A 25,758-nucleotide genomic window follows, 5' to 3' on the forward strand; every position below is an offset into this window, starting at 1 on the left:
GGGGAAAAAATAAAAACAAAGAAAATATTGGAGGAAACAGCACCCCCTAATGGACAGGAGAGGTAGAGACAGACGTCCAAGCTCCCAGTTTATGGATTTGCAAAGAATGTGAAATGTGCTAAAAATTAATTCAATACCTCTGCAGTACATAATAGAAATTTTAAAACATTTTAAATTTTGTAATACTCTGTTTCAAGTGCTCTTGGAATTAGTTCTCCTTTTAAGTGCTTTAAGTCCCCAAATTTCTGTTTAATTTGCTTTTGAATTTGTTAAGGCTCTATCACCTACTAGGGAAAAATCATATATATATATATTATTTTAACAGGGCATTGCTACCTTTTTCAAAACGTTCACCTATACCCAGTAGACAGGTTGTTCAGGATCCATTTTCTGCTGTTAAGTGAACCTCTGGCCCAGTTTCAAGTTTCCTTACCCTTTATTAAGCTTCATCCCTTCTTGTCCCTGTTTAAGGCACCCCCGTGCATAATTCTGGATAATAATGTTTCAAATATAAGGGTGGCATTGGCTGATGGGAGATGTTAGTTTCCAACAAGATGTTGCATACTTACTGTGTAAATTTAGTCTAAAAGGAGAGCCCCCTTAAGATGGAGCAATCTCAAAAGATTCAATTTCAGTCTAATGTAAGCAGAGCAACTCCTTTCTCTGTTAATGTATTTCTCACATAACTTGTTGCAAACTATAAAAAAAATATATAGGTTTTCTTCTGGCTTTTTCAATAAGGCCAGAGTGTACCAAACGGTGAGCACAGCTGTCCTGTCCACAGAATTTGTAAGTACTATGTTTTGGTCAATCAAGTTTAAGGTTGTTACATGACTAAAAGTCAGGTATGCACATTTCTGCACTGTACTTGCACATGAAAAACTCCCATAATGAAACACAAAATCCCAGTTTGGTTGTTTATTTAGAATAATATGCTTAAAATATAAAGCAACCAACCAGTTTACACACTCAGAATTATGTATTGCTGCTTCGTCCATTAACTGGAGGTCATTGTGAGACAACATGAAAAAACATTCATAACACCAACTCACACATGATTTTGACTGAGCAGAGGTACAAACACAGCTATACAGACTCTGTGACTTCTAGGGGCAGATGAATATTGATTGGATTCATGATTTAATAGCCAGACTCAGAAGCCTCACAATAGACAACATATTCAAAAAGAAAAACACGTGAAACAAGCATTCGTTCTCAAAAAAAAAAAAAAAAAAAAAAAAAAAATCAAACTTCTGTAGGATAGCTTCACATACAATTACGCATAGCTTCATCTTTCCTGAAAAACTGCCTCCGCTCATGGAGTGCCTTGCAGCACTACTTTAAAGACCTTTTAGGATTGCAGCAGTTTGCAGACATTTTCTGAGATGTCTGCAGTGTAGCTGTAGTAATATCTGAGTGCTGAGGAAAGCACATTGCATGCTTCCCTTCACAAGCAGGAGAGAAAGAGAAAGGGCTGAGGTAGAGGAGGAAAGCTAAAGGCAAACGAGCAAAAAAAAAAAATAAAAGTTGCAGAATCGGGTGTTTCAAAGGCACTTGGATTATGAGTGTAAGGAGAGACAAAAACACAGCAGAGTTAGATGGCAAAATATTCTGCAGCGTTTGATTCAGCTCTAACAATAAAGCCAGGTAAAGAGAAAAAGCCCTTGATACATTACAAGAAAAACAAATAAAAAACAGCCCACTTTAAAGGGAAAAATACTTAATATTGGCAATTAAAATCAAATGTACAAAAAGGCATCCAAAGCAGCCATATAAAAGTGATGCATAGCCTCGAAAATAAAAATATGCAAATCAGTGGTTCAGCAAATATATAAAAAAAAAACCTTCATAATACCTACTTCACAATTATTAAAGAGTGAAACTACATGGTTTGTAGTGGTAATTTAAACCTTACCAGCAAAAACGCTGTCACATTATCTGATTGGGCCAAGGAGCAGGTAGTCATTTAATTTTAGATCTAAAACATCAGCGCCCACGTTAGTAAGTCTTCTTCATCATATTAAAAGCCATGTAAAATACAGGATTTAAGTGTTTATATTAAGGCTGATGCTGTCGAAGGGTTTAAAGCAGATGCTAGCGATTCCTATTAAACTATACAATTACATGTCCTGATGTGTACATACACTCCAAAGCCATTTAAACCAGTTACCTAAGCTAAAATGGGGTTTTATTCGGACTCTAAATAGGTTCTTCCTGGAATTTTGCCAATATGGCTCAAGAAAAACTGGCTGCTGTGATCAAGTCATGGATTATTTCCACCACAGTCCATTTACACAAACAAGGCTCCTTGTATAAAAAAAGGCATACATTTGTTGTGCATAAAATCTTCCATAATTCTTGCCTCCAAAGTCTATTTGTCAGCCGCCCAGTGCTAATTTGGTAGAGGTTTCTACAGGTTTATGAGGGACTTGGATTGTTCTGCATTTAGTGCCCCCCCATGCTGAAACATCTTCTCAGTGCTTTCATAAGAGCAAAAGGTGTTCATTTAAAAAGGATTCATCCTTCACGTTCTTATCCAAGCAGTCGAGGAGCAGTGGTAAAGGGGAGGTTTACATTTTCTGTTTGCCGATAAACCTGTTTTATGCTCACTTTGGATTTTTATCCCGTTCAAACTCACTAGATTATCTTTGTCGAGATCATAGTGTCAAATAAAATAGTCAAAAATTGCTGAATTTCTAACTTCATAACTCCCCTCCTTATTATGTGTCTCAAGGTATACATTCAATACAGGTGCATCTTAGTTAACTCAAAATATCAAATTAGGTCAGTTTAATTCAGCAATTTATTTCATATTATCATATTACTCAAACTAATTTAAGAGTGATAGATTTGAAGTGTTTGTGTGTATAAATATAATCAAATATGGCTTAAAGTGGACAGAAAGCTAAAATTCAGTTTCTCAGACGAGTAAAAATACTTAATATAGCAATGCTGACCTATGATGGATAACCGATAATATTTGTGGAATTCTAACTTGTCCAATACAGAGGTAAGCCCAAAAGATCACTGTCTGAGTGAAATGGAAACCTTTGTGTAAAAATGTACACAATCAACCATCATTACTGTCCTCAGGATTTTACAGGAAATCCAATCCAAGAATTTGGGCGCCTGTCACGGAGGATTTATTGCACCTGCAAAATCTTTTTGTAGTATTCACTTTTTTTTTGAGAAACTGAATTTTGGGTTTTCATCATCTGTAGATTATAATTATCAAAACTGACAAAATGAACACTTCAAATATAAAACTCTGAATATAATGAATCTAATGGAGTTTTTAATGAGGTTTCAATTCCCTGAAAGGCACCTGTAAGTGTGAGTTTTAGAACAGAGTTATCACCCTTTAGTCACTGATAAACTACAATCCAGAAATAATTTGAATATATTATGGCTTGTGAGTATTTATAGACGTAAAGCTCCCCTTTAACAGACTTCTGAGACTTATTTAAGGTTGAAAGCCAGCAGGGGTCGCTCCTCCCTTCTCTGCCAAGGACTTTTCTTCTCCTCCTCTCCATCTTCATGTGCTGTATCATCATCTGGGGAGACTGACAGCAGTGCGTGATCAGTCCTGAAAGTCACTCCCTCTGGTGTGGGCAGAGGAGGAGGAGAAGCAGGAGATGTCGGGGAAATCGAGGGCGGTTCCTCTAGTATTTGGACTCCCTCGGCTGGTCTCCCCTCCACGTCTCCTGGTCCCTGATTCTCTTTGTGGCTCTCAACGCCGGGTTTCCCTGCTTCAGGGCTGCCTTTTTCCTCCCCCTCTATATCATCCACGTACACAAGCTGGGTGTAAGATGTGGCAGTCTTTCTCTCTGATGCTCGATGTTCCCGCTCTGCTTCTCCTGCCCTGCGCCCAGCTCTGGGCTCATTAAGGTCCACACCAGAGTCCAGACTAGCATCATTGCCATGTCTCCCACTGCCATCATAATCTTGTTGATCTCCAGCGCTCTGTGTATTACTGTGACAGCCCGCCCGCTGGAGGTCGATGTACGAATGGCGGATATGAGCATTGGAGCGTCCGTCCAGAGACACAAACCAAGCACGAGGGTGAGGCAGGGGTTTCCCTCCTCTTAGCTCCATTAAAGTCTTTTCAGCCAGCAAGGTGTCCTCTTTGTTTATCTCAACAAGAGACGTTTCCCCCAGAGCAGCAGGGATAGACAGAGACTCTGACAGGCCGAGAGCTTCTGCCTCACCCTGCTTGCTGGGGTCTGGGGTGCTGTCAGAGGGGCTGGGCCCCAGGGGCTGCTGAGAATGTGAAGCATTGAGTTCAGCCTGGATGGTCTCTAAGTCACTTTGCTGGTCTGTCTGCAACAGAAGGGCCTGACCAGACAGCGGGTGCTCACCAGGGAGGCGCATGTAATGTGCCGGGATGACCAGGGTGGGGCGCACTCTGGAGTAGCTTTCTCCTGCACTCAGCAGGTCCACCGAGCCACAGCAGAGCAGCTGGCCTGGTCGAGAGAGTGACTGAGGGTTTGAGCGCTCCAGGTGGTCTACAGAACGAGACAGCAGGTGGTCAGGTGCTCTGCACTCCCCTCCCTCCCCCCTGCACGGGGATCGGGGGGGAGAGGATGGAGAGATACAGTCAATAATACCGACACTGCTCAACTGGGTGACCGACACCTGGCCCTGATTGGATGATGACAGTGCTTCTGACATCTGGTTGCTGGATGAGCAAACGGAGGTGTATGACTGACGGTAACCTCTCTCTGTCCCACATGACAGTCCAGCCTTCAAAGGAAAAGTCTCTGCTGACTGCCGGTAGTCCCTGCTGCGAAGCGTCAGGTTGCCGAGGGACGAGCCCTGGTGGCTGTTGTTGCAGAGAGAGGAGCGGCTGTGTTTGGCGAGCTGGATTAGGCTCTGCTGCCGCTGATTGTCTTGGGATTCGTACGAAGAGGGCTTCAGCATCGGCGTGGTCATGTCAGGTTCGGTTGCTGTAGAAACAATCTCCAGCTGCACCTGAGCACAACCACATTTTGTCAGTTAGATTTATGGTAGATATTTACACATTGGTGAAACTTTATATACATTAGTCAAAGCTGTCCTGTTACAGCAGCTGCTTTAGTCTCAAAACCAATAATCTTGGGACACAACCCAGATTTTCACCCTCACAGATTTTAATAAGCATGGTTTACTCTGGCTTGTTTAACAACAGACAGACTTATTATCACTATCACACATCTCAGACTGCAGGATTTATGAAACCACCTAAGGCTACATTAAAATGCCAAACACTGGAGGGCAACAGGTTGAGGGGTAAAAACACACCAGTGGGTGGCAGTAATAAAAAAATACTCTCAGAATTATGACACAAATATTTCAGTTTAATTCCTTCATAGATTGAAAGAAATTTTATCCCAAATACTTTTAAGTTCAGCTCAAAGCAAGCGAGTTTTGCAAATAAAAGTTGGATTTGGTTAGTGCCGATTGGGGGATTTTTTAAAATAAATGTTTAAAGTTTGAAATATCCAATTGTTTTATGTAGGATAGTTATTTGGTCATTGATTCAGTTTTAATAGTGGCATTAAAAAAAAAAATATATATATATATATACCACTGCTGTATTAGAAATAGCTCGATTCTAATTGAAAATGTTTAATAAAGATCAAATAAACAATTTTATGTCTGAATATGATTTTTTTTTTTACTTTGTCTGAAAAAATACAAGAACTATTGACTTAAAAAAAAAAGTCACTTTGATGTTTATTGCATTTTGGTCTTAACTCTTCCACACTTATGTGAGTGTCTCCCTCTTTTTTGGCTTTGGTTGTAACCAATCACATTGTAATTAGTTGATATGTTTGTGTTATTCCCAGCGTTTTATATTCATGTTAATCTTGTTTAGTCACTAATAATGCTTTCAAGAAAGAAAGAAATTAAAACAGTTGGATCTGATATCAGTTTAAAATACCAGAGTCTAGGTTTGACTGAAACCTGACTGATTGAATTCAACTACTGCAGACTTTTACTGACTTTGAATCAGTGGTTAAAAAAAAACAAAAAAAACAGGCAGAGTAGTTCGCCTCCATCTTTAGACACACTTTGACATGCAGGACAGAGATGAGTCCCCTTTATAAGATGCCAAAGCCAACTCGAAAAGCACTCTGAGAGCGCAAACCTCCACCAGGCAGTGAACTTCCCCTGATATTGACTTAAACCTATAGCTAAAACTCACACATGATCTGAATCTTTTCTGAATTTAAGTGAATTGTTCCTTGGCATTAAGCAAACCTCTGGTAAAAATGACAGACAGACAAAACACACACAAAAACTCTCCTAAAAACATAAGTGGGCGGAGGAAATAAAGAGCCGCTGTCTGAGAAGGAGAGACAGACCTCATTGCTGATGAGGTTCATGTGGGACATGGAGGTTGCTTGATCCTTCTTAGTGTTGTCAAGACCAGTGGAAAGAGTGAACTTTCGATGAGACCCTCGAGGCTTTAAACAGCGACGCCTGCTCAACACAGAGATACAGCAGAGCTCATGAGAACAGCACTGGGGAAAAAACTGCATAAATAAAATAAAGAAAAACTAAGTCTTTGAATAGACAGCCATGTTTCTCACAAATGATAGTGAGCAACCAGAATGCCTCCTGTTGCCCAGTAAACACAGATGCATTGAATGATCCATACAAGGGATAACCAAGTGCCATCCCAAACAGCTTTGTGAAAATCATGTGGAGGTGTTTTTAGAGGGGCAATATCCCTCTACTCGTCTAAGCTTAACTTCCTATTTTAATACATGATGTGTGAGTTTGCATGGCACACCCACATAAAAGCAAAATGTTTTCGGGTTTTTTTTTTGTGCATATACTGCTTGTAATTTTTTTTTTAGTTCATGCATTATATTAATCCAAGGATTCTCAATTCAACAAGTGAGAGATAAGGTTGTGAAATGTTCCCATTTTACCCACCGACAGTAGTACAAGAGCAAGCCCAGCAGGGACAGCAAAATAAAAGCCATGCCTCCAAGTATGGCCAACAGGAACACAGTATGGTAACTGCTGAAGTCCCTGGTCACCATCACACCTGGAAGACAGACAATAAAAAATAGCTCCTAAAATCAAAAACAACTAAAAACAACATTATATTTTGTATAGATGTTTTACCCGAGTGCAGAGGAGACATGACAGCCATCCAATACCCAAGCTGGGGAGCATAGTATTTCAGAATCAGCTGGTTTCCCACCCTCTGTACGTGGCCTAGGCTGCCGTCAATCCAGGCCCCTACATGAGCAAAACCACATTTTTAGAAAAATAATTTTTTTCTAAAAAAAAAAGAACAAAGAATGTCAAAAATAACTGCAGAGGGAATTGGCGACAAAGTGAAAACAACATGATCTGCAGCAAGTCCCGCCTGACTCCCTAAGCGGGTAAAGACAAAGGAGAACTGTTGTAACCTTGTTCAAAAGTCACCACTACTTCTCCGCTACTTTAAGTTTTAGATTATAAAGTTGGAAATGGGCAAAACTATTGAATTTCAAACAGCCTTGTGAACTTGAGATCAGTTGTTGCCTTGCAAAATAGAAAAAAACAAAAAAACTTTTCACCTTTTTTCACAGCATTTGTCCAACCTTCTTTTTAAAAAAAAAAGAAAAGAAAAAAATAATAATTTTCCCTGCCCTCAGGTTATATTACGTCAAAATATTAGTGAATAACACTCAGTTGTTGTGACGTTGTATATTTAGTTTAAACTAATTCACATAATTGCCTTATTTAATATTTTTATGCTGTATTTTATTCTTTTACCATGTTTTATTATTTTTAGCTAGGTTCAGAACTTTTTTTTTTAGCTGTAGCTGTTTTAAAGCACTCTACACATAAAGATGATGAATAATGTGATGTGTAAAGATAACGTAAGGCTGCGCCAGTAGGCAGTGCCTGCTGGAGCTTCAGCATCAAAATGTTTCTGGAACTGTTGAAAAAACTTCCACACTGTTTACATTTGATCACTGCTGTACTTTATGGAATAAAGATTTTCATTTACTGTCTGAAAGCTGTACTGAAGAAATTTTGTTTTGTATATTATCTGTACATGCAAAATTACAATAAAAGTCGTCTAAGTCTACGTTAAATAATGATTATTATTTCTAATCTGACTGTTAACCAACGCAGAATAGAAGTGTCTGCCAGAGCAGAGAATAACTCTAAAAAGGAACAAGTTTGGTCACCAAACCTTTGTCAAAAATTTTTTTTTTGAATAGCCATTCAAAATAAATTAATTTCAAACTTTAATTAAATCATTATGGCAACTTGCTTTTTGTAATACTGACTTTTTTTCCACAGATAATTGGCACAGAGGAGCCAGAATATCTCAGGAATTACAGCTGTTCAACCCAACAGTATATTAGAATTATACGTCTTAACTTCACTTTGCATTTTGCAAAACTAGGCAGCCTTAGCCAAGCATGAAGGATTGCCATCAATGCAATAAGCTGCTATGGATTAAAAAACTTTAAACCAATGTGACTTTTATGATCTGGTTGAGTCTTCTCTGTGAAGGGCCTTGAGATGATATGTGTTATGAATTGGTCCTAAATTGATAAACTGAACTGAAAACCTAGTCTGATGAATAATAGTATGGAGATATAGGAAATGGGTCTTTTTACTTGTTTTCTGTTGTAACATAGTCTTATATAAAAAAAAAAAATGACTACGAGTAATTGTTCCTTTAAGGAAGTCTGTTTACCTTTCTAAGAAAGGAAAAGTTTGCTTATCTGATCCAGCGTTACACTTCACATGAGATCTTTCAAATACTGGTTCTCTCCACTTGTTTTGGGGCTGAAAAGTCAGATCTTCCCAGCTGGACTGAGACAGTGGAATAAAATTCAAAATTCAATCGCTGGACTCTACTGATGCTTTAATAAAGCAACTTGAAATATTCTTTTTAAACAAGCCATTTCAAGAGCTGTTATAAATAACTGAATGTTGCTTCCAACTAAATGTATCCAAAGCAATTTTTTTGAGAAATGTGCCATGCTTACAAAATAATTCCACTAACATTATTTATATTTGACTTAGATTTTAAAGTTTTACTTCTTTAGCTCCAAGAGGCTGCAATATCCAAGCCCCCACAAGGAGGCAGCCTGCAAATACCAGCAGAGCACTGAGGAAAATCACTGAGAACAACTGCATGTCATTACAATAAAACCACTAAAACAGCAAAAGGCACTGATTTATTGGCTTACACTTAGAGGTAACATTCGATGTGGCCGTTGCACTTCTGACCCTATGTGTTTCAGGGCTAATGGAGGATTCCGTTTCTATATTTACACAAACGTAAACAAAAAGTACTCAGGAACTGGCATGGACATTAAAATAAGGAAACTTGAAAGGAAGCGGATGAGTTTTAGAGGGCATAAACCATACAATAAAGGTCAGGGGGGTGAAAATAAACGTGCCAACCAGAGGAAACAAGGTGGATTGACTAAAGGAATGGAATGAGAGATAAGAGAAATGAAAGACAGGATGAAAGAAATGAGAGAGGCTTGTGTGACTCAGCTATTCTCCCTCACTGTGTTCAGGCCTGCTCGAATTCACCGAGGTCCTGTCTGAACTATTTTTCCACTGGGGGACTCGTCAGCATTCGGCTGACCCGTTTAATGGTGACATTTAGTAACTCTGTTCCCACGCTTCCACACAAAGCAGCACTGGAATAAGTAAAATCCTGACCGCTAAAGCTTTGCAAACATTTAGAATGTAAACAACCCCTGCACATTCGCTGTCCCTTTCAAATCGCTCATGCAAAGTCAACACAGCCGGACAGAGATAGTAGCCGGTCGGTCACAAGGGAGCTGCTCCTATTTGCATCAACTCCCCTTTAAGATGAAGGTGTGTCTGTTTGCAGACCGCAGACGCACACAGAGGCAGCAGGTGAACTTGATCTGTTTGTATATGACATCATTTTTGCTCCATGCCAGCTTGACATCCAACAATACAGCAGCTCATCAGTTATACAAGACAAACAGGTTTTGTGTGGGTCGTCCATGTGGGTAATACATAAACAAAACAGCTTCCTTTGTCTGACAGCTTTCATGATACCCCGAAAGCAGTAATGGATTTCAAAGTTATCTCACTGTTGGATGGCATTTATCCTCAGGGTAAGAAGAATTCATACCCTTATATTTCAAGACACCCAAAGTTCAGAGGGGAAATTTATTCAGAGGTGAGTTTACTGGTATGTCTTTTAGTTGATGGGTTGCTAAGAAACAAGATGTGTAGCCAGGAGAGGGGTCTGGGTTTCTGTTGTGGAAATACTCATCAATATAGGCGTGTGTTTGTCTTCTTAAGGCTCCAATCAATGCATTCTCAATAAGCCTTGGATGCCGATACCTAAAGTACTTTCAAGATCTGGATTCAAAGGCTCTAAGAAGCTCTGTAGAACCCTGTGATCGTGTTCTACCATGTTTGAAAGTGACCTTAAAAGATTAAACAGTAACTTGTATGGACCCAGTTTAAAAATGCAAGACAATATAAGCAAAAAAAAAAAAAAGAACTAAGGATATGGGCGTGAAGTGAAAGGCCTCCAAAACCTTTCACAACTGTAACATTTTGTCACAGTACAACCACTCTAACATATTAAAAAAATGCAAGTTGTTTTTAACCAAAATAAAATGTCAACATTTTTTTACATTAAAAGTATAGAGGACGATCTTCTTTTCCCAGGTGGCTCATCGAAACAAGCGGTACTCCTAATTTAGAAGAGGGCGGGTCTTCTAAAAAATTTGTAAAAATGCTCCACAATACTTTTAAATACTTAATATTTTGAACAACCTCGAACAAGTTATTTTCCTCTATTGCCCTGTTTTTTCTCGAGCCTACTCTCTAGTTTTCCTCACCTTCTTGAAATAAAACCCTCCACCATTTCTCACAGGATGGATAGTGTGTTTGGGAGGATGTGCACTGTGCTCTCACCACCACAGCATTTTACAAATTCTAAGTAAAATTGTTTTTATAAAAAAACAAAAAACAAACAATATCTGGTAATACATCACTCATTGCATTGGTAAGAGGATCAAACTGATGGTGCACTTACAGCTAGTTGCATCAATGTTATGTAACCAATACTGTTAGGATTTCTTGTTAAACGACTCAAATACCACTAAGACTTGATTAAATAATGCTGCACATCTTCACACACCAGAGACAAGTTGGTCCAAAAGACTGTTTTTTTTGTTGTTTTTTTTGTCCCGCACTGGTGGAGCACAAACACAACGAGAGTCAGAAGAGGTCAGGAAACGTGAGCCCAATGTGGCTACAGAGGAATGTTTTGCAAAGTAAAAGGCCTGGGTAACTTCACTTATGATCCCTTCATTGTCTTTCAAAGCTGCCTGTCCAGGAGAAACTGGGTGTGTCAAACAGTAGAGACGTTCAATAAACACATTTTCTGGAAATAAATCAGAAGCTATTAAAGCAGGGGCTTTAAGCTTTTTACAACCCAACACTGCCGAGCTTTTTGCTATTGTTTAGTTTAGCTTGAGATTTACCAGAGCTTCAGGAGATTATGCATTCATGGTGCAAACTTGTGAGATCTAAAAGTACTTTGATTTGCAGATTAATGTGGAACTGGGTCTGGGTATTATATGAGTTTATGAATCAAGTTATTCATTCTTCACTCTGACCTGAATGACTGAACAGAAACACCATGCACATGGTTTGTAATGACACTCATACTGTGGTCATTTAGATAATTTATGCAGCTCCTTTAATCATCATTTGACTTTTTCACAGTTACTCTGTTGTCCTGCAAACTTGAGCTGGATCCCATTTATCCCTGATTCTACACCGGTGCAAATTTACTGGCAATTTATTTAATGGCACATTTGGCCCTCATTAGTTCAATTTGTAGAGTTTAATCATATGTTTGATTTTTATTAGCTATTAGACAATATAATACTATTAGACAATATTATATAAATTATTGATAACACCAAAAACTATAAGAAAGAACATGACAATGTTTTTACCCCTCAAGCAACACAACAATAATGAATTAAAGTAGTGATGCATTACCCAGAGGAGACTAATTTACCCATTTACATTTGAAGATATATTTAAATATCTGACAGAGGAAGAACACATATTTATAAAGGTTAATTTTCTTTTAGTATGTTAACAAAGTCAATTCACTTAGAAAACATAAAAAAACAAAAAACACTTGGAGACCTGATAAAATGCAGCATCTATTTTTCCACAAAGATAAACCTTTTTTTTTTTTTTTTTTTAATTGTCAAGTTTTTATAACATTGTGAGCTGTTTTACAATTTGTACGTCTAAAATCACAACTAGACGATCAAATATTCAGAAATAATCTATCACAAACATTAAGCTTAAAGTTTTTTTTATGTGTTAATTCTCAGCTACTTTCATGCTGGGAAACTATTAAAATGCATTTTAAAATGTGCAAAACAACTCTTAAACATTGATCTGTTTTGTCCCAGAGAGGTAGACCTGACTGGTCAATTTTAGACTTCCTTTTAAATGTTGACCCAACTACCATAACATCTAATTTGGTTGATCAAAAAAGGGTAGATATACTGTATGTGCCTGGAGTATAGTTTACCTATGTGTTAATTAAATAAATCTGCTGGTATGAGTATTCAGTAAATGTGGGCCCTTTTAGCATTCTGACGCCATACATGAATAAAAAATTACCATTAGATTATAAAACCCTTAGACTTTCAGACAGTCTCTCTTGACGTCTTAAATTTAAAGTGAACTTGATACCTTTTAGGGTTTATATTATTTTGTAATAATCAGACATATTAAGTCTTAATATTTCTTGTTTAAATCTGGAATCATTTTTTTAAATAAGTGCCACTGTAATTGAGAGACATTATACTTTTTGATTTTGATAACAGTCATAAATATATTTGACCTTACGGTCCTATATTTCCTTTTACTCTACTTATTTTCTACTCACCTAAGCGAGGATCAAACCTCACAGCAGTGAGGTGATCATTTTCCTTCAAGTTGCTATCAGGCGGCAGGGGAAGGGAGAAGGTGATTGGTCCGTTCACCTGCAGATCTGTTCCATCGCTGGCAAACAGATGTACAGAGATGGCTGCTACAGGGGTCAGCTCAAACTTCTTCTCTGTGCCTGTGAAGATCCATACAAGAGAAGGTAAGAGAAAAATGGTGCAAAAAGGAGAGTGAGCAAGAGTAAGGTAACAGTGCAAGGCGGGGGGGTGGAGACAGAGGAGAAAGCACATTTGTAACAAAACAATAAAAACAAACAGCTAAGATAAAGGAGAGCCAATGAGCCAGACAGGAAACAAAGCACAGAAAAACAGGAAAGAAGGAAACAAGGGTAAAAACTTGGAGACAAGATGTTGAGCGTCACAAAGGGAAAACATGCAAATGCTGCCTGAAGGAAAACTTATAAAACAGAGAAATGTGGAGAGCTGCTTAAGCTTAAGGAAGACTGGGGACATACACAATTATAGCAAATATGAAGCTGTGGAAGAGACTCCCTGACAGCATGCGGCCATGGGGTTTGTGTTAGAGCAGAAAGCACAAAGGAGTTATTGTGTTTCAGTAGATAAAACAGAAAAGCCTCCAGAGGTAGTCGATGTACCACTACTGACACACCGACTCCCCGGTCCCTTACTACAGCTTTATGCTGCTGTGATTTCTGTTGCAAAAATGCCTTCTTTACCCACTCTGTTCTGGACCTTTAGTGTGACCCTGACCTGTACTGTTGCCGCCCAGAATCTGCAGATGAGGAAAGTGCTGGATGTGTGACGAGGAGCTCGCCACAGTGAGCAGAGCAGTCAGGTTTGTGAAGGATGTGTTGGCGGGAAGAGTGAGAGCTCTGCGCAGAAACTGAATGCTGGGCTGGGCTCCTAAACCTTTAAAAGGGAAAAGCAGGTCAGAGAGCAAGGGACGTTTATTTCCATTTAAGTACTTTTTGAATCAACCTGCAAATATATTTTAAAGCTTGAGGAAAGTTGATGGTTAAGACTGAGAAATCAATAAACCATTGTCAACTGTCTCCAATTTCCCCAACTATTATTTCCACGGTGAACAACAAAATGATGCACAGAAAAGTTGGCTGATGACAGAAATCTAGGGCTGTAACAAACAATTATTTATTAAAATAAATTTTATCAATTATTGTGATGCTTAATCGAGTAATCAGACAAAAAAAATTCCACATTCTACAGATTGTTCCCTTTTTGCTTAAGCGTCTTCAAAGAGTGATAGTGATACAGGATAAAATACACATAATTTATTTCTTTTTTTTTATAAAAACAAAAACCTAGCTCTGCAGTGCAAATGGTTATAAACAGGAAGGTTCACAAAGGTTCTTTGTATATTTGTTCAGTTTTTTGTTTTTTTTTTGCTTTAAAACACACAGATCTACTTAAATAAACAAACCTTTTCTACGTGCCAGATTTTTAGAGAACCAGAGAACTTACACTTTCTAGTCAATTGGTTCTTTGAAAACTAAGAGAAGGCTGCCCGCTTAAAGAAATAAAGCAAAAGGATCAGCTGGTTATATAAAAGGAAATATTTTTACATAGCAACAGATTTCCTTTTTTTATTTGAACTTTAAAACAGGAAAATATTCAAAGTTATCAGGTCAGATGTATTGTGGTCCAGCCCAGCAGATTTCTCAGTAAAGCTATGCTTTCGTGTACATCTTATGCTGTTCTGTGGAGAATGGGCTACACAAATTTAATAGCGAAACAGCTAAAATGACTTTTTCTCGTAATTTATATTTTTTAAATATTGTTTTGTTAAACAAAATTGATGGCTGAAGTTATTTACAGTATACAGAATATGGGCTTATGAGCCACATCTGGCGCGGAGGATGCTGGTAGCCTTAAAACACACTACTGATTTAAAAAATACAAATGTTCAAACTCAAGGCCCAATAACATATTGAAGGTTTTTGTTCCTAAAATTTATCTAAAACTCAGCATATCAAACATATTCACCCATTTGCAATCTTAAACTGTGTCAAATAAGAGGGGAAAAAAAACTTCCAAAGCCTTCTGGGACACCAGCAGGGGAAGAGGTATGCAAAAAGTACAAGATAATAAAGGCCCCCCCCCCCCATGTTTCTGCAGAATGCATCATGTTTTTCATGTCATTACTTTAACCCTACCTGTCAAGTTTTGGTTCAGTTGTGAGTTTTGCACATGGAGACCAGCTCACAGATTCATGCTTCCTTTTTTTTTACCCTCTAGAAGCACTTTAACACCAACCAGCCATTGAGGGGCATATGAGACGGCATACACAGTCAAAAACACTCCTGACACATTGGATTAAGACAAACCACTATTATGAACGTTGACAAGTAAAGTCCTAAGTAGGTAAAATACACAGATTTTTTTTTTCAAGAAAATCAAAAACAGGTATGAAAGAAAGTTATGGGAGATTGGTTTGCACCTGTTTAGAATTCAAAATGTTGCACTATTTTTTCCAGAATGTTATACGAAGCATCTTTGTTTTCCTCATCTTGGCCTAATGCTTTTTTTATATATTCACTCAGTCATATTTAATGGAAGTGATTCAGGATCGATGCCTTAAAGATAATGCAGACGCCGGCCTTTTCCCTGAACCATCCTGACGCCTTCTTTTGCCATTTCCCTGCAAATTTAACAGTTCCCGACCGCAAATCTGCTGCTTGCCTATACATTTTATGTTTAAAGTAATAATAAGAAAAAAAGAGCATGTATCCAGACTTGGCCAGGTGATGTCATTGTGGTCCGACTGTGTTCAGAGCACATTCCTTAGCAATGAGACAGACCTAGCAGCCTGCAAGTGTTCCCAGTTTGACTCTTTCTGGGAGTAGAAGGTCCACTTTCATGTTTTAAAACTTGCTCTTAACAGCAAAGTTTAAAAGGCATTTCTTTGTGTTGCCCGTTTTCTTTTCCCTCCACTTTTTCCTCATCTCATCTGTTCCTCCCTCTGTTGGACTCTTCACTGCCCATCCCCCTTTCTACCATCTACCACCCACCCTCCCCAAACTGCTCCACCCACCTCCAACAACACATAACACGATTCTTCCTCTCCTCTTTTATTACCTTTATTTGTGCCACACGCCAAGCTTTATTACTCCCCAAGGTGCTGTTACACCGACACAAAACACTGACACAAAGAGCTGGAAACAGAGCTGGACCACACTTCAGCGTGGTCCCCAGCCTCATGGTTTTTAGGAGGTCTACATCTTAATGGAGCCTGCTGAATATATCCGTCATTTTTTTCTCTCTCTCGCCGTCAGAGACAAAAAGAATGAATTACAAGCTGGCTGGTTACAAATACACAAAAGAGCCAGCAGACAAAGAAACTGAATCAATTCAAATTACTATGACAGCCTTGTCTAATGCAATTACTTCTGAACAAAAAGGGCTAAACTACAAAGACACAATTATGACTCGTCATTGCAAATTGGATTTCTACTTCTAATATTTAAAATATCCATCCACTTTTATTTATAAGAAAGTAGGAGAGAAACTACTTAATGTATTGTTAAAATACTTAAAACCTAAAAAAAATGTTCAACGGTGAGTTGCTGACATATTTATGAGTGATTCTAAAATCTAAATTTTTTGGCAGTTTAGTTTTATGGTAGTCTAAAGCAAACAATAAATTACAGGGGAGTGGGAAGATTGTTGGAAAAAAGCTGGTCAAATCTAAAGTTGCACAAGATACTGTAATGTGCTGGATTAACAAAGGCCTGGGTGCAGATCGGGTTTACTGGCCTTTTCATGGAATCAGCTGTGGTTAGATTGCAGAGATGAGCCCTTCTTTAGGTTGCCTCCAGTCAGTCATATTCAACCACACCAGCTTCAGCTGGCCACAAACAACGATAATGTTTCAAACATAATGATGTCAGCTTGTAGAACCGTTGATCTACATCTCACTGGGTGGCTCAGTCCAGTCATTTTCTTATGCAAAAGCAATATGGTGCAAAAACAATAACAAATATTTAATCAACCTTTAGTCCTTTATTTTCATTAATCATTTTTTTCCTGCTAATTAACTTTGTAGTTGTCTGTTTGGCAGAACATGTTTCACTGAATGGAAATAGACTATGAACTATACAAACCCTGTTCTTGACAGATTTCCTTCATTTCATTTCATTTATTGTTTATTTGAAAGGGGACAGTGTACATTAATCAACATTAAAACAATGGAAATATACCCGAGTTAGCTAAGGAGTGCTAATTTTCATCGGTAGTCCCCCAGCCAGGTATAAAAAAGGCAACCTTAAAAATAAACACAAGTATAAAATCACAAATGTGACAAATGTGTATGTACTTTTCCACATCTATCAGATTCAATATTGAAGAGAAGCTGAAAGCTCAAAGGTATTTTTGGATGAAACGAGCAGTAAAGCTTCCCAGTTATCTACCCCAAAAAAAGTTTAAACTAACATCATGTGGCGGAAATTTCCTTTAAGCTGCCAACTTTTTCCAAGTATATTAATAAAGCAGTAAAAGCAAATGGCAGGGTCCCAAAATAACTGGTATTGGTCAAAAGTCAGGCAGTTGCAATAATCAGCAGATAAAAAAAAGCCTCTTACTTTACTTCTAAACACCTCACTGAAAACAGATACCAACTTGGATTATTCTCTCAACAGAAAGAGACTTGTTATCAGCTTGAACTGGTTTAGCAAAGGTTTGCTGATCAGAAAAGATCAGATGTAGATTCTGGTGAGGATGAAGGTAGGCTAACAAGCTGAAAATTAAGCCAATTTTGGTCACCAATTTCTGAGTGCATCTCTAAAAGCTGGGAGCTGCAAGTGTGAAGTCCTAAATTTCTAACAGAATCGTTAGGACAGTGAACATGTTTGACTAAAAAAACAGTTAAAGACACAGGACTTTTTTTACCTTGTTGACTTGACTTAATCTCAACAACATCATCATACACCATTAGGGTAGCAGCACGTTCTGGAAGGAGATCCAGACTGATGGAGGAAAACACTAAAAAAAAAAGGAAGCAGGACAACATGCAGTTGTGTTAAAACTTAGAATATATTCACTGTCTGATGAACAAATTACCTGGACAATTTACTGATCATTATCAGACATTACAAGTCATTAATGTAGCTTTCTACATTTTTAATAGCCCAGCTTTCATCCTGTGTGCAGCAGGACAGACGCCTGACCCAGCAAACTGTACCGCTTTCCACTTCCCTTCCTTCCTTTCACTCCTTCATTGTTCAGAGCTGGTAAGCGTGATAATCCAATTGGCTGCCGTTCTGTTGGCTTGTAATAACCTTCCCCCAAATAAACCCCCCTAAAGTCACACTGACACACACAGAGCAGCACAGGCTCCTGGGATTCACTACGAGTGTGTGTGTGTGCTTACTGAAAGGGCTTAGGAAGACCCCTTGCTGGGTTTTGGCATCTGATATAATAAATTAGTAATGAAGCACTCCACTCATCATAAGCTCACACACCTGACACACACAAGCAGTTTATTTCACGCACAAACTAGTAGAAGTGAAACATGATGAACAGATCCGTTTCTGTGGGGAGAGTTCATTGTCATTTCATGCATTTGCCTTATAAATATCTCTCACTTGTGCACATCTACCTACCCGGTAATTTGGACGGAGTCCAGGGAACCGAGTTTGGCACATATCCCTGTTTGGTTGCGGTGACAACAAGCGGTGTCCCAAGGCTGTAAGGAAACTGCAAGTAGGTGTTGCCATCACTTGATGAGGTTTCCGTGGCTACAGAAGTGTGATTGGCGAAGAGCTGCACGGTGGCTCCAAACAGGGGCTGCTGAGTGCTAGCGTCGCTCAGGTGGACTTTCAGAGTCACATCTGCGAACAGACCAACAAACAGTGTGGTTAGATCATAGCTTTAATTGCGCCTTGCAGCGTATAAAATCTTAATCACAGTGGAAACGGGTGAAAAACACAGTGGTGTTATAATTAAAGCCATCTAAAATACCAGCATGTCATTATCTAGGCTTAGTTTTTGTGCCAGGCGTTTGGCCTCTAATCCACATCCCAGTCTGACCATTTTCTGGGTCCGAGCCAGTGGCACTTCCCCTCCAACACAATGGATCGTTTCCGTCTCTCAAAGAAGCCTTGGACCCGATAGAAAAACACAATCGCCATTATAAACAGCCCTAATGGATAATGGAAGTATGGAGTAGATCACTGTGGCGGTGTAAAGCCTCCATTAATGTTAACATATAAATAGACCTTATTCTATCATTTAAAACTTAAGCTTAATACTTTGCTCTGTAGCAACACAACATAGAGGGCTGATTGCCTAACAAATGTCTACTCTGTAGAGTGATTAAATAATCCAAATGATTTAAATGTCAAAGAAATAAAACGTGTTGGATTATCATATAATTATATTATTATTATAAGTGTGATGGAAAAACAGAGAAAAGGTTTCCTCTTTCTGGATGTTGTGATGTTTGTTAGCTGCCCCACAATTTTAGCAAATTTTGAACTTCGAGCATCTATAAACTACTGGAAGACTATAATCAAAGAAAGTGATGAAAACACCAGATCATTTTCACATTCTATTAAAACAATATCTATATATCGTTTCTTGTTTTTAAACATAAACCTAACAACCTTGAAGAATGCAAAATGTAAAACTAAAATGAAAATAGTATCAATCCATTAAGTTAGTTTTACCTATTTAACAGATAAAGTAGTACACTTTGACTTTCATTAGAGTATTCTGCTCTATGTGACACTTTTGCAGGTAAGAACGCTGTAAAAACAGGTTGGGTTTAAACTTTACTTTAGCTCAAGATTCTATATTTATTTCCCCCTCAAAAGTATTGTTTTACTCATTAAAATTTAATTGAGAAGCAGATGTTAACACACTGTAACACACTGAAGATAATCCTTTATCATCTAATAAAACAACTACCAGAATTCACTTTTTAGCCACAAGGGAAGATGAGGTTTTTTAATTATATATCTTCTAAAATAATCACTGCATTTTTCTCTACTAACTGGTTTCGCCCTAATTGAGGAAGTTAAAAAATACTTTGTAATTAATCATAATTCTTTGCTCTAATCTAGAGGGATGCTGTGCCTTAAAATAACAAATGCCACAGAACTGAAAATAATACCAAAATCAAATTTAAAGTTTTTTTTAGGTTATGTTACAACTTTGATTTATTCTATTGGGATTTTATGGGTTGAAAACACAAATTATTGCACTGTGAAGGGGGAAAATAACCATACATTACTTTTCCTTTTTTTCTTCTTCATTTTTTAGAAAACTGTAAAGAGTGGTGTGCATTCGTCTTCATCCTTGTTTGCTCTCTGAAAAAGCAACTAATTGACTTTATTAATCACTATATTAGTAAATACATTCCACCTGTATATAATGTAACTTAAAAATAATTGTCAGTATGATTCTGGTTGTATAGAGAAGGTCACAGAGGTTTGTTAGAAAGCATTAGCAAATAAATGCCTCATAAAAAAAAACAAAAAAAGAAAGGTGAGGTATCCTAAGATTTTAAAATCTATCACATCTAGGGCTGCAACTAACGATTATTTTGCAAATTGAATAAATACCGGTAGTAGTCGGATATCCAAAGATTCCTAAAAGAACACTTTTTACGAAATCAAACCAGGTAAAACTAAAACTTTTCCACTTTAGGAGTTCTGGATTGAGCATTTTGACAGATGAAAAATATTTTTTGTTATCTTAAATGCAAAATGTTCATATATTTCTTTTAAATTTTGGTATAATTACTGCTATAAGTGGGTTGCTCTGTCAGCTAAAGGCACGTGTTAGAGTCTCTATACTCTAAAACCATATATTCAATTAATAAATATGATGATAACTTCAATAATTGATTAATTATGATTAATCCGATTGTTTCAGCCCTAATCACTGCATTTTTAAAATAGAGCTGTATAGGAGTGGGTACTGATTTTAGCCGAATGAATTCTCTCATATTTTAAGTTCCATATTTTCCTAATATAAAGCACTAGTATAAACTGATAGATTAGGCAAAGACGGCAAACATCAGAAGAGCAGTCAATGTGCCCATGGTAACTCTGGAGGACCTACAGAGATCCACAGCTCAATTGGAAATATCTGTTGACATCTTGGAGTTGCGGTTAAAACACTACGCTTGCAGAAAACTACCACCACCAACAACTGATTGTGAAACATGGTGGCAGTAGCATTAGGATATGGGGATGTTTCTATAAGAAGGGGCATGGAAGAATATGGATGGTTTAAAATACAGAAGAATACTGGAAGCAACATGTCAGAAGCTGAAAAAAATAAATTAAAACTAGAAACTACGCCACAGATTCACCTTTTAGAAGATAGAGACCCTAAACATAGAGCCAGAGCTAATATTGAACGATATGGATCAAACCATAAATATTTGATTGGCTTGCACAGTTCAAGTCTATTTCTAGGTAAAAATGATGCAGTACTAAGGCAAAGTTTGATACATTTTATAAGAGCAATTAGCAGAAAAATAAAAAAATCAAAACAACAACAACAAAGTCATTACTACGGCAAAAACATTTAAATTGTCCAACAGAGTACGACTCAAGAGGGAAAAAACAAAACTGAAAACCACTTTCCATTGTGCATAACTTGGTGTTGGTCTCTGATAAAGTCACAATAACTTTCATAAAATGTGTTATAAGGTTCAAATATGAGTTAATTAAATCATTCTTTGGCTTCTCTTACAAAACCTTTAGGCTCTGCATATTCCTCAAATAGTATTTAAATTGAACAGCTCTCTCACACTGAGGTGCAACCACTGGCATTACACCAGCAAAATGAGGACTAATGTTTTAGAGAATCACTGATTCTCTAAGACATTCCTTCATACAACAGAGCCAAAGGTGTTTTTAGTTAAGAGTACCCAAACATTCACCAGATCACATATTGAAGCCAAAGGTCCATTTATGCCCACAAACAGGGGATATGATAAAAACAACCATGAAGAAAAACACTGTAAACACACAATGCCACAGATTTCTGGTCCTCTTTACAGACAAGACAGCCAGAACCCTGTCTGACCCATGGTGACCCCTCACTTACAGCTAAAAGGTTTCTCCAGTGATATGTCTCCACTAAACTGTGCTTGGACTGCTTCTTGAAAACCCCACCCTAAGTGAAACGCATACCTATCCTATCCTTGACTAGACACATTACCCTCCCCCCACTCAGGGATCTCCTGGTCAGGGGGAATCCACTCGGTCGGCATGAAGAGGAGAGTTCAGCCACAGTGCAGGCTCCACCTAACAGTAGTTATCTGCCTGGGATAAATGGGTGGAAGGTAACTGGTGCTTAGTGCAAAGCCAGATTTGGCAGAACAGAGACTCAGTCCTACACTAAACCAACCATTATCCTGCAGCTTGAAGATCTGCTTCAATCTACTTCAATCTATCCCTTCCACTGCAATGCAAGCAGTCCCCCCCCCCCTTTAAAAAACTGAACTGTTCATTGCCTTTTATGACCTCATGTCCTGTCCCACTCCCACAGATATGCTGCTAGGGGTACCAGCTGTGTTCATTTAAAAAAGAAATACTCCTCTGGGAGGGTTGGGCCTAAATCGCAAGAACAAATCCAACAGCCTCCTCCCAGTGCTCATCCAATAAGTCACTACAGAGGTGACATCATGGTTAAACAAGCTAGGAGTCCATGTTCCTTGCTCTAAAAAACGTGAGAGGAGGAGGTGATCGGTCTGTTCCGACCCAAGACCCCATATTTCAAACGAGGATCTTAACTCCAGACGTCCTCCAATGTGTGTATGAAAACTAAAGGCATCAAGGCTTTTAATTTAACCAACACCATTTCTGATTAATGATTACCAAAGACAACAGCAAACACAGCTGGGTGATTCTCTGTTTAAAAGAAAGCTGATTCAATGAGAGCAAAATGAGGAGAAAAAAAACTAAAATCAATCTGCAGGTTTACAAATGTAAGGTTTTTGGAGAGCCACTTCTAACTGGGGCTATAAAGAGCTCAGAATGGCTGATATGGGTAGCCTCCACTGGGTTTCTGTCTGTGTGAAATACCTAAATGTTCTTCCAAATAAGGGGAGGAAAGTCAATAGCTTTTTTGCACACTATACATGATGGTGCAGAAAGCAGAAACACTAGAACTCAACAAGCTCATATCTTTTCTGTTGCTAAAAGTTTTATCAATATACATTATTTGATATACAGTATTAGGCCATTTTAGTTATATTTTGACAATAAATTAAGTTCTAAAAAAAAATTAAACAAAATCAGTTTATGCTGCAAGCTGTTGCATGTCGGCTGCATTTCTGTTTAATTCATTACAGAGATGCAGCGAACAGCAGACTCAAGTGATCAGAATCTAATGTGTGATAAACCGGCCAGAAAAGTCAGAGTCAAACCCAACTTCTTATGGGCAAAGAGGTTGAAAACAATCTTTTGTCGTTTTTAACTTCTCTGTTAAATTAAAATTAAGCTGTAAGCCCCCAAAAACTATTTTCCACAATGTGTCAAGATATATCTTTGATTCATTTGGGCTGCATCAGAGAACCAAACTTTCTGCTGATAACAGGAAGGCTGAACAGAGTATAGAAAAGCTGCAGTTTTGTTTTAGACTTTTATTTAACTGTCATGAAATGTGGCTCTACAGTTAAATAGGGAACGCATTTATTGTCCAAGAAAATTAACATGATTAAATAGAAAACTAAAACATTTGTTTCCAATAGGAAATTAGGCCTGCTTTTCTCAAAAGACAATCAAAAATGTTTAATACACTTGCTGACCAGCTTCATGGATGTTACAACTAGTAAAAGAGCCTCTGCACTCTTTATATGGTTTATAATAGTTGACCACTGACAACTGGAAGGGTAGGAAACAAAAATATATTTCTATTCTCTTATGCATCATCTTCTATAGCATTTCTTTCAGAGAAAAGCATAATAGGCTAAAAAGACTCACAGATAAACAACCTTACCATAGCCTTAATACAGTCAACAGAATATTATCGGTTGCCTTTACAAACCTCAAACAAATATAAAATCATATCTTTTAATAGATCTTTAAAATTCTCAGACAACCAACTGCAAAATCAAAATCTAAAACAAAGCGGCATATGTTAAGAAAAACAACCTTTTTAATCACAAATTGCTTGAAAAGTTTTAAATATAATCAGTAAAAGAAAACCACTTTTCCCCATATATTGTAATGAACTGTAATGAGAAAGACTGGCAATTCATCTAAATTAGAAGCACATGTTTAATTATGAAACCATCCAACAGTCATGTGACGAGACGGGAAAGCACAGGAAACCTTTCACTGTGGATTCTCTCCTGTTTTTCTAAAGATTCTCTGAGGTCCAAGTAAAATTTTGCATTAGAATGATCAAATCTAATATTTGAGCATAATGAATCCTTGTTGTTTAGAAAGAAGGAAAACTAAACCAAGATTTCAGGAGGTTAGAATGAACTGTCTTATATTTAGGCTTAGACAAAATTACCTAAAACTAAATCAAAATATATTTCTTTATTATAATATAATTTCAATATCTATATAAACAAAATAAAAGTCTCAGGACTGCCAGGAATGCCCACAAAAGATGCCTGCATAAACATAGGAAAACTAACTTGCCAAGTTTGTTAAACTCCTCCAATATGACATTCTAAAAACTATTTGCTCTACAGAGGCATAACAGCGTTTTTATTTTAATTTACTTATTTATTTTTTGATAATAGAGTTGCCATTGGTGCCTAAATGGAGCTGGATATCAGTCGCTTTAGAGTATCCACAAAATCCATTTTGAATATCACACTTCAATTGAGCTTGAGCTTGAACTTCCAACCAGAGGTAAATTCAGGAAAATAGGCAACAGGCATAAGATGTATCCATGCTGAACCACTCAGGTTTCAGTGTGCTCATCAAATGATTTTTTATACGTAGAGGGTTAAAATAAAGAAGGCTATTTAGGCCAATATATTTTTCAGTAAACGTATATCTCTTAAAAAAAAAACAAAAAAACCAACACATAACCATATAAAACTATAGAATCCAGATCGTCAGTCTGTGACAAATGCTGTAATCTTAGACTTTAATGTATAGTGAAAAATCAGAAGGTTATTGACTAAAATTGTATTGTCATATAGATGCTCAGATCTATTAAGGAAAAAAAATTAAAAGCTGTGGAAATTAGGGTTCAACAATAGTGTTGGTTTGGCTTGCTACCTATGGCAAATTGTTTCATTTGCTGTGATTTGCTTTTTATTTATTTTAAGTCATAGTGTAATTGACCTTTGTTTCTTCATATTTTTTATTTTGTACACATCTCTTTACCAGTTTTGTGGGGAAAAGTAAATAAAATGGAACCAGCCGTCTATTCTTACAATATAACTTGACTGCTTTTTTAATTATATTAATGTGCTGTATGAAAATCAAAGAGCTGGACTTTACAGCTTGAGTCTAAAATTCTCAGTCCAACACATCTACATCAAATAGTCTCCGCAGAGACCTGCTAAAAGCCAAGCTCTTGGAGCTAAGACACTAGAGCTGCAAAAATAAAAATTAAAACATACATTATCATTACACTATCAGCATGTCCAATGTTCAGATCAGGAGAAACCAGTTTGAGTGAAATAATTATTTATTTAATACATTTGAATTGTTATGCATTTTCAATGTGAATGCTATTTTGAGCATTTTTATTGCTAATGTAATATTTAACCAGTAGCACAAAGTCTTAAGGCCAATACTGACCCCATGTCTGACGGCAAACTACCGTATTTTCACGACTATAAGGCGCACTTAAACGTCTTTTTTTT

At 37.5% G+C, this 25,758-nt stretch overlaps 1 protein-coding gene across 1 annotated transcript in view; it reads right to left on the minus strand.

Moving 5' to 3' along the window:
* Positions 1–3,037: 3,037 nt before the first annotated feature.
* Positions 3,038–25,758, minus strand: part of fam171a1 (family with sequence similarity 171 member A1) — a 30,379-nt gene continuing 7,658 nt past the window's right edge. Inside the window, exons 2-9 of the mRNA XM_015392912.1 lie at positions 18,566–18,793; positions 17,853–17,945; positions 13,701–13,859; positions 12,932–13,108; positions 7,120–7,236; positions 6,925–7,039; positions 6,348–6,465; positions 3,038–4,971 (exon numbers count right to left, since the gene is read on the minus strand). Coding sequence (XP_015248398.1) covers positions 3,460–4,971; positions 6,348–6,465; positions 6,925–7,039; positions 7,120–7,236; positions 12,932–13,108; positions 13,701–13,859; positions 17,853–17,945; positions 18,566–18,793 — 2,519 coding nt within the window. The 3' untranslated portion in view covers positions 3,038–3,459. The remainder of the gene's footprint in view (positions 4,972–6,347; positions 6,466–6,924; positions 7,040–7,119; positions 7,237–12,931; positions 13,109–13,700; positions 13,860–17,852; positions 17,946–18,565; positions 18,794–25,758) is intronic.

Source organism: Cyprinodon variegatus, unplaced genomic scaffold (genome assembly GCF_000732505.1).
Source record: "Cyprinodon variegatus isolate N-32 unplaced genomic scaffold, C_variegatus-1.0 Scaffold613, whole genome shotgun sequence".
Classification (NCBI taxonomy): Eukaryota; Metazoa; Chordata; class Actinopteri; order Cyprinodontiformes; family Cyprinodontidae; genus Cyprinodon; species Cyprinodon variegatus.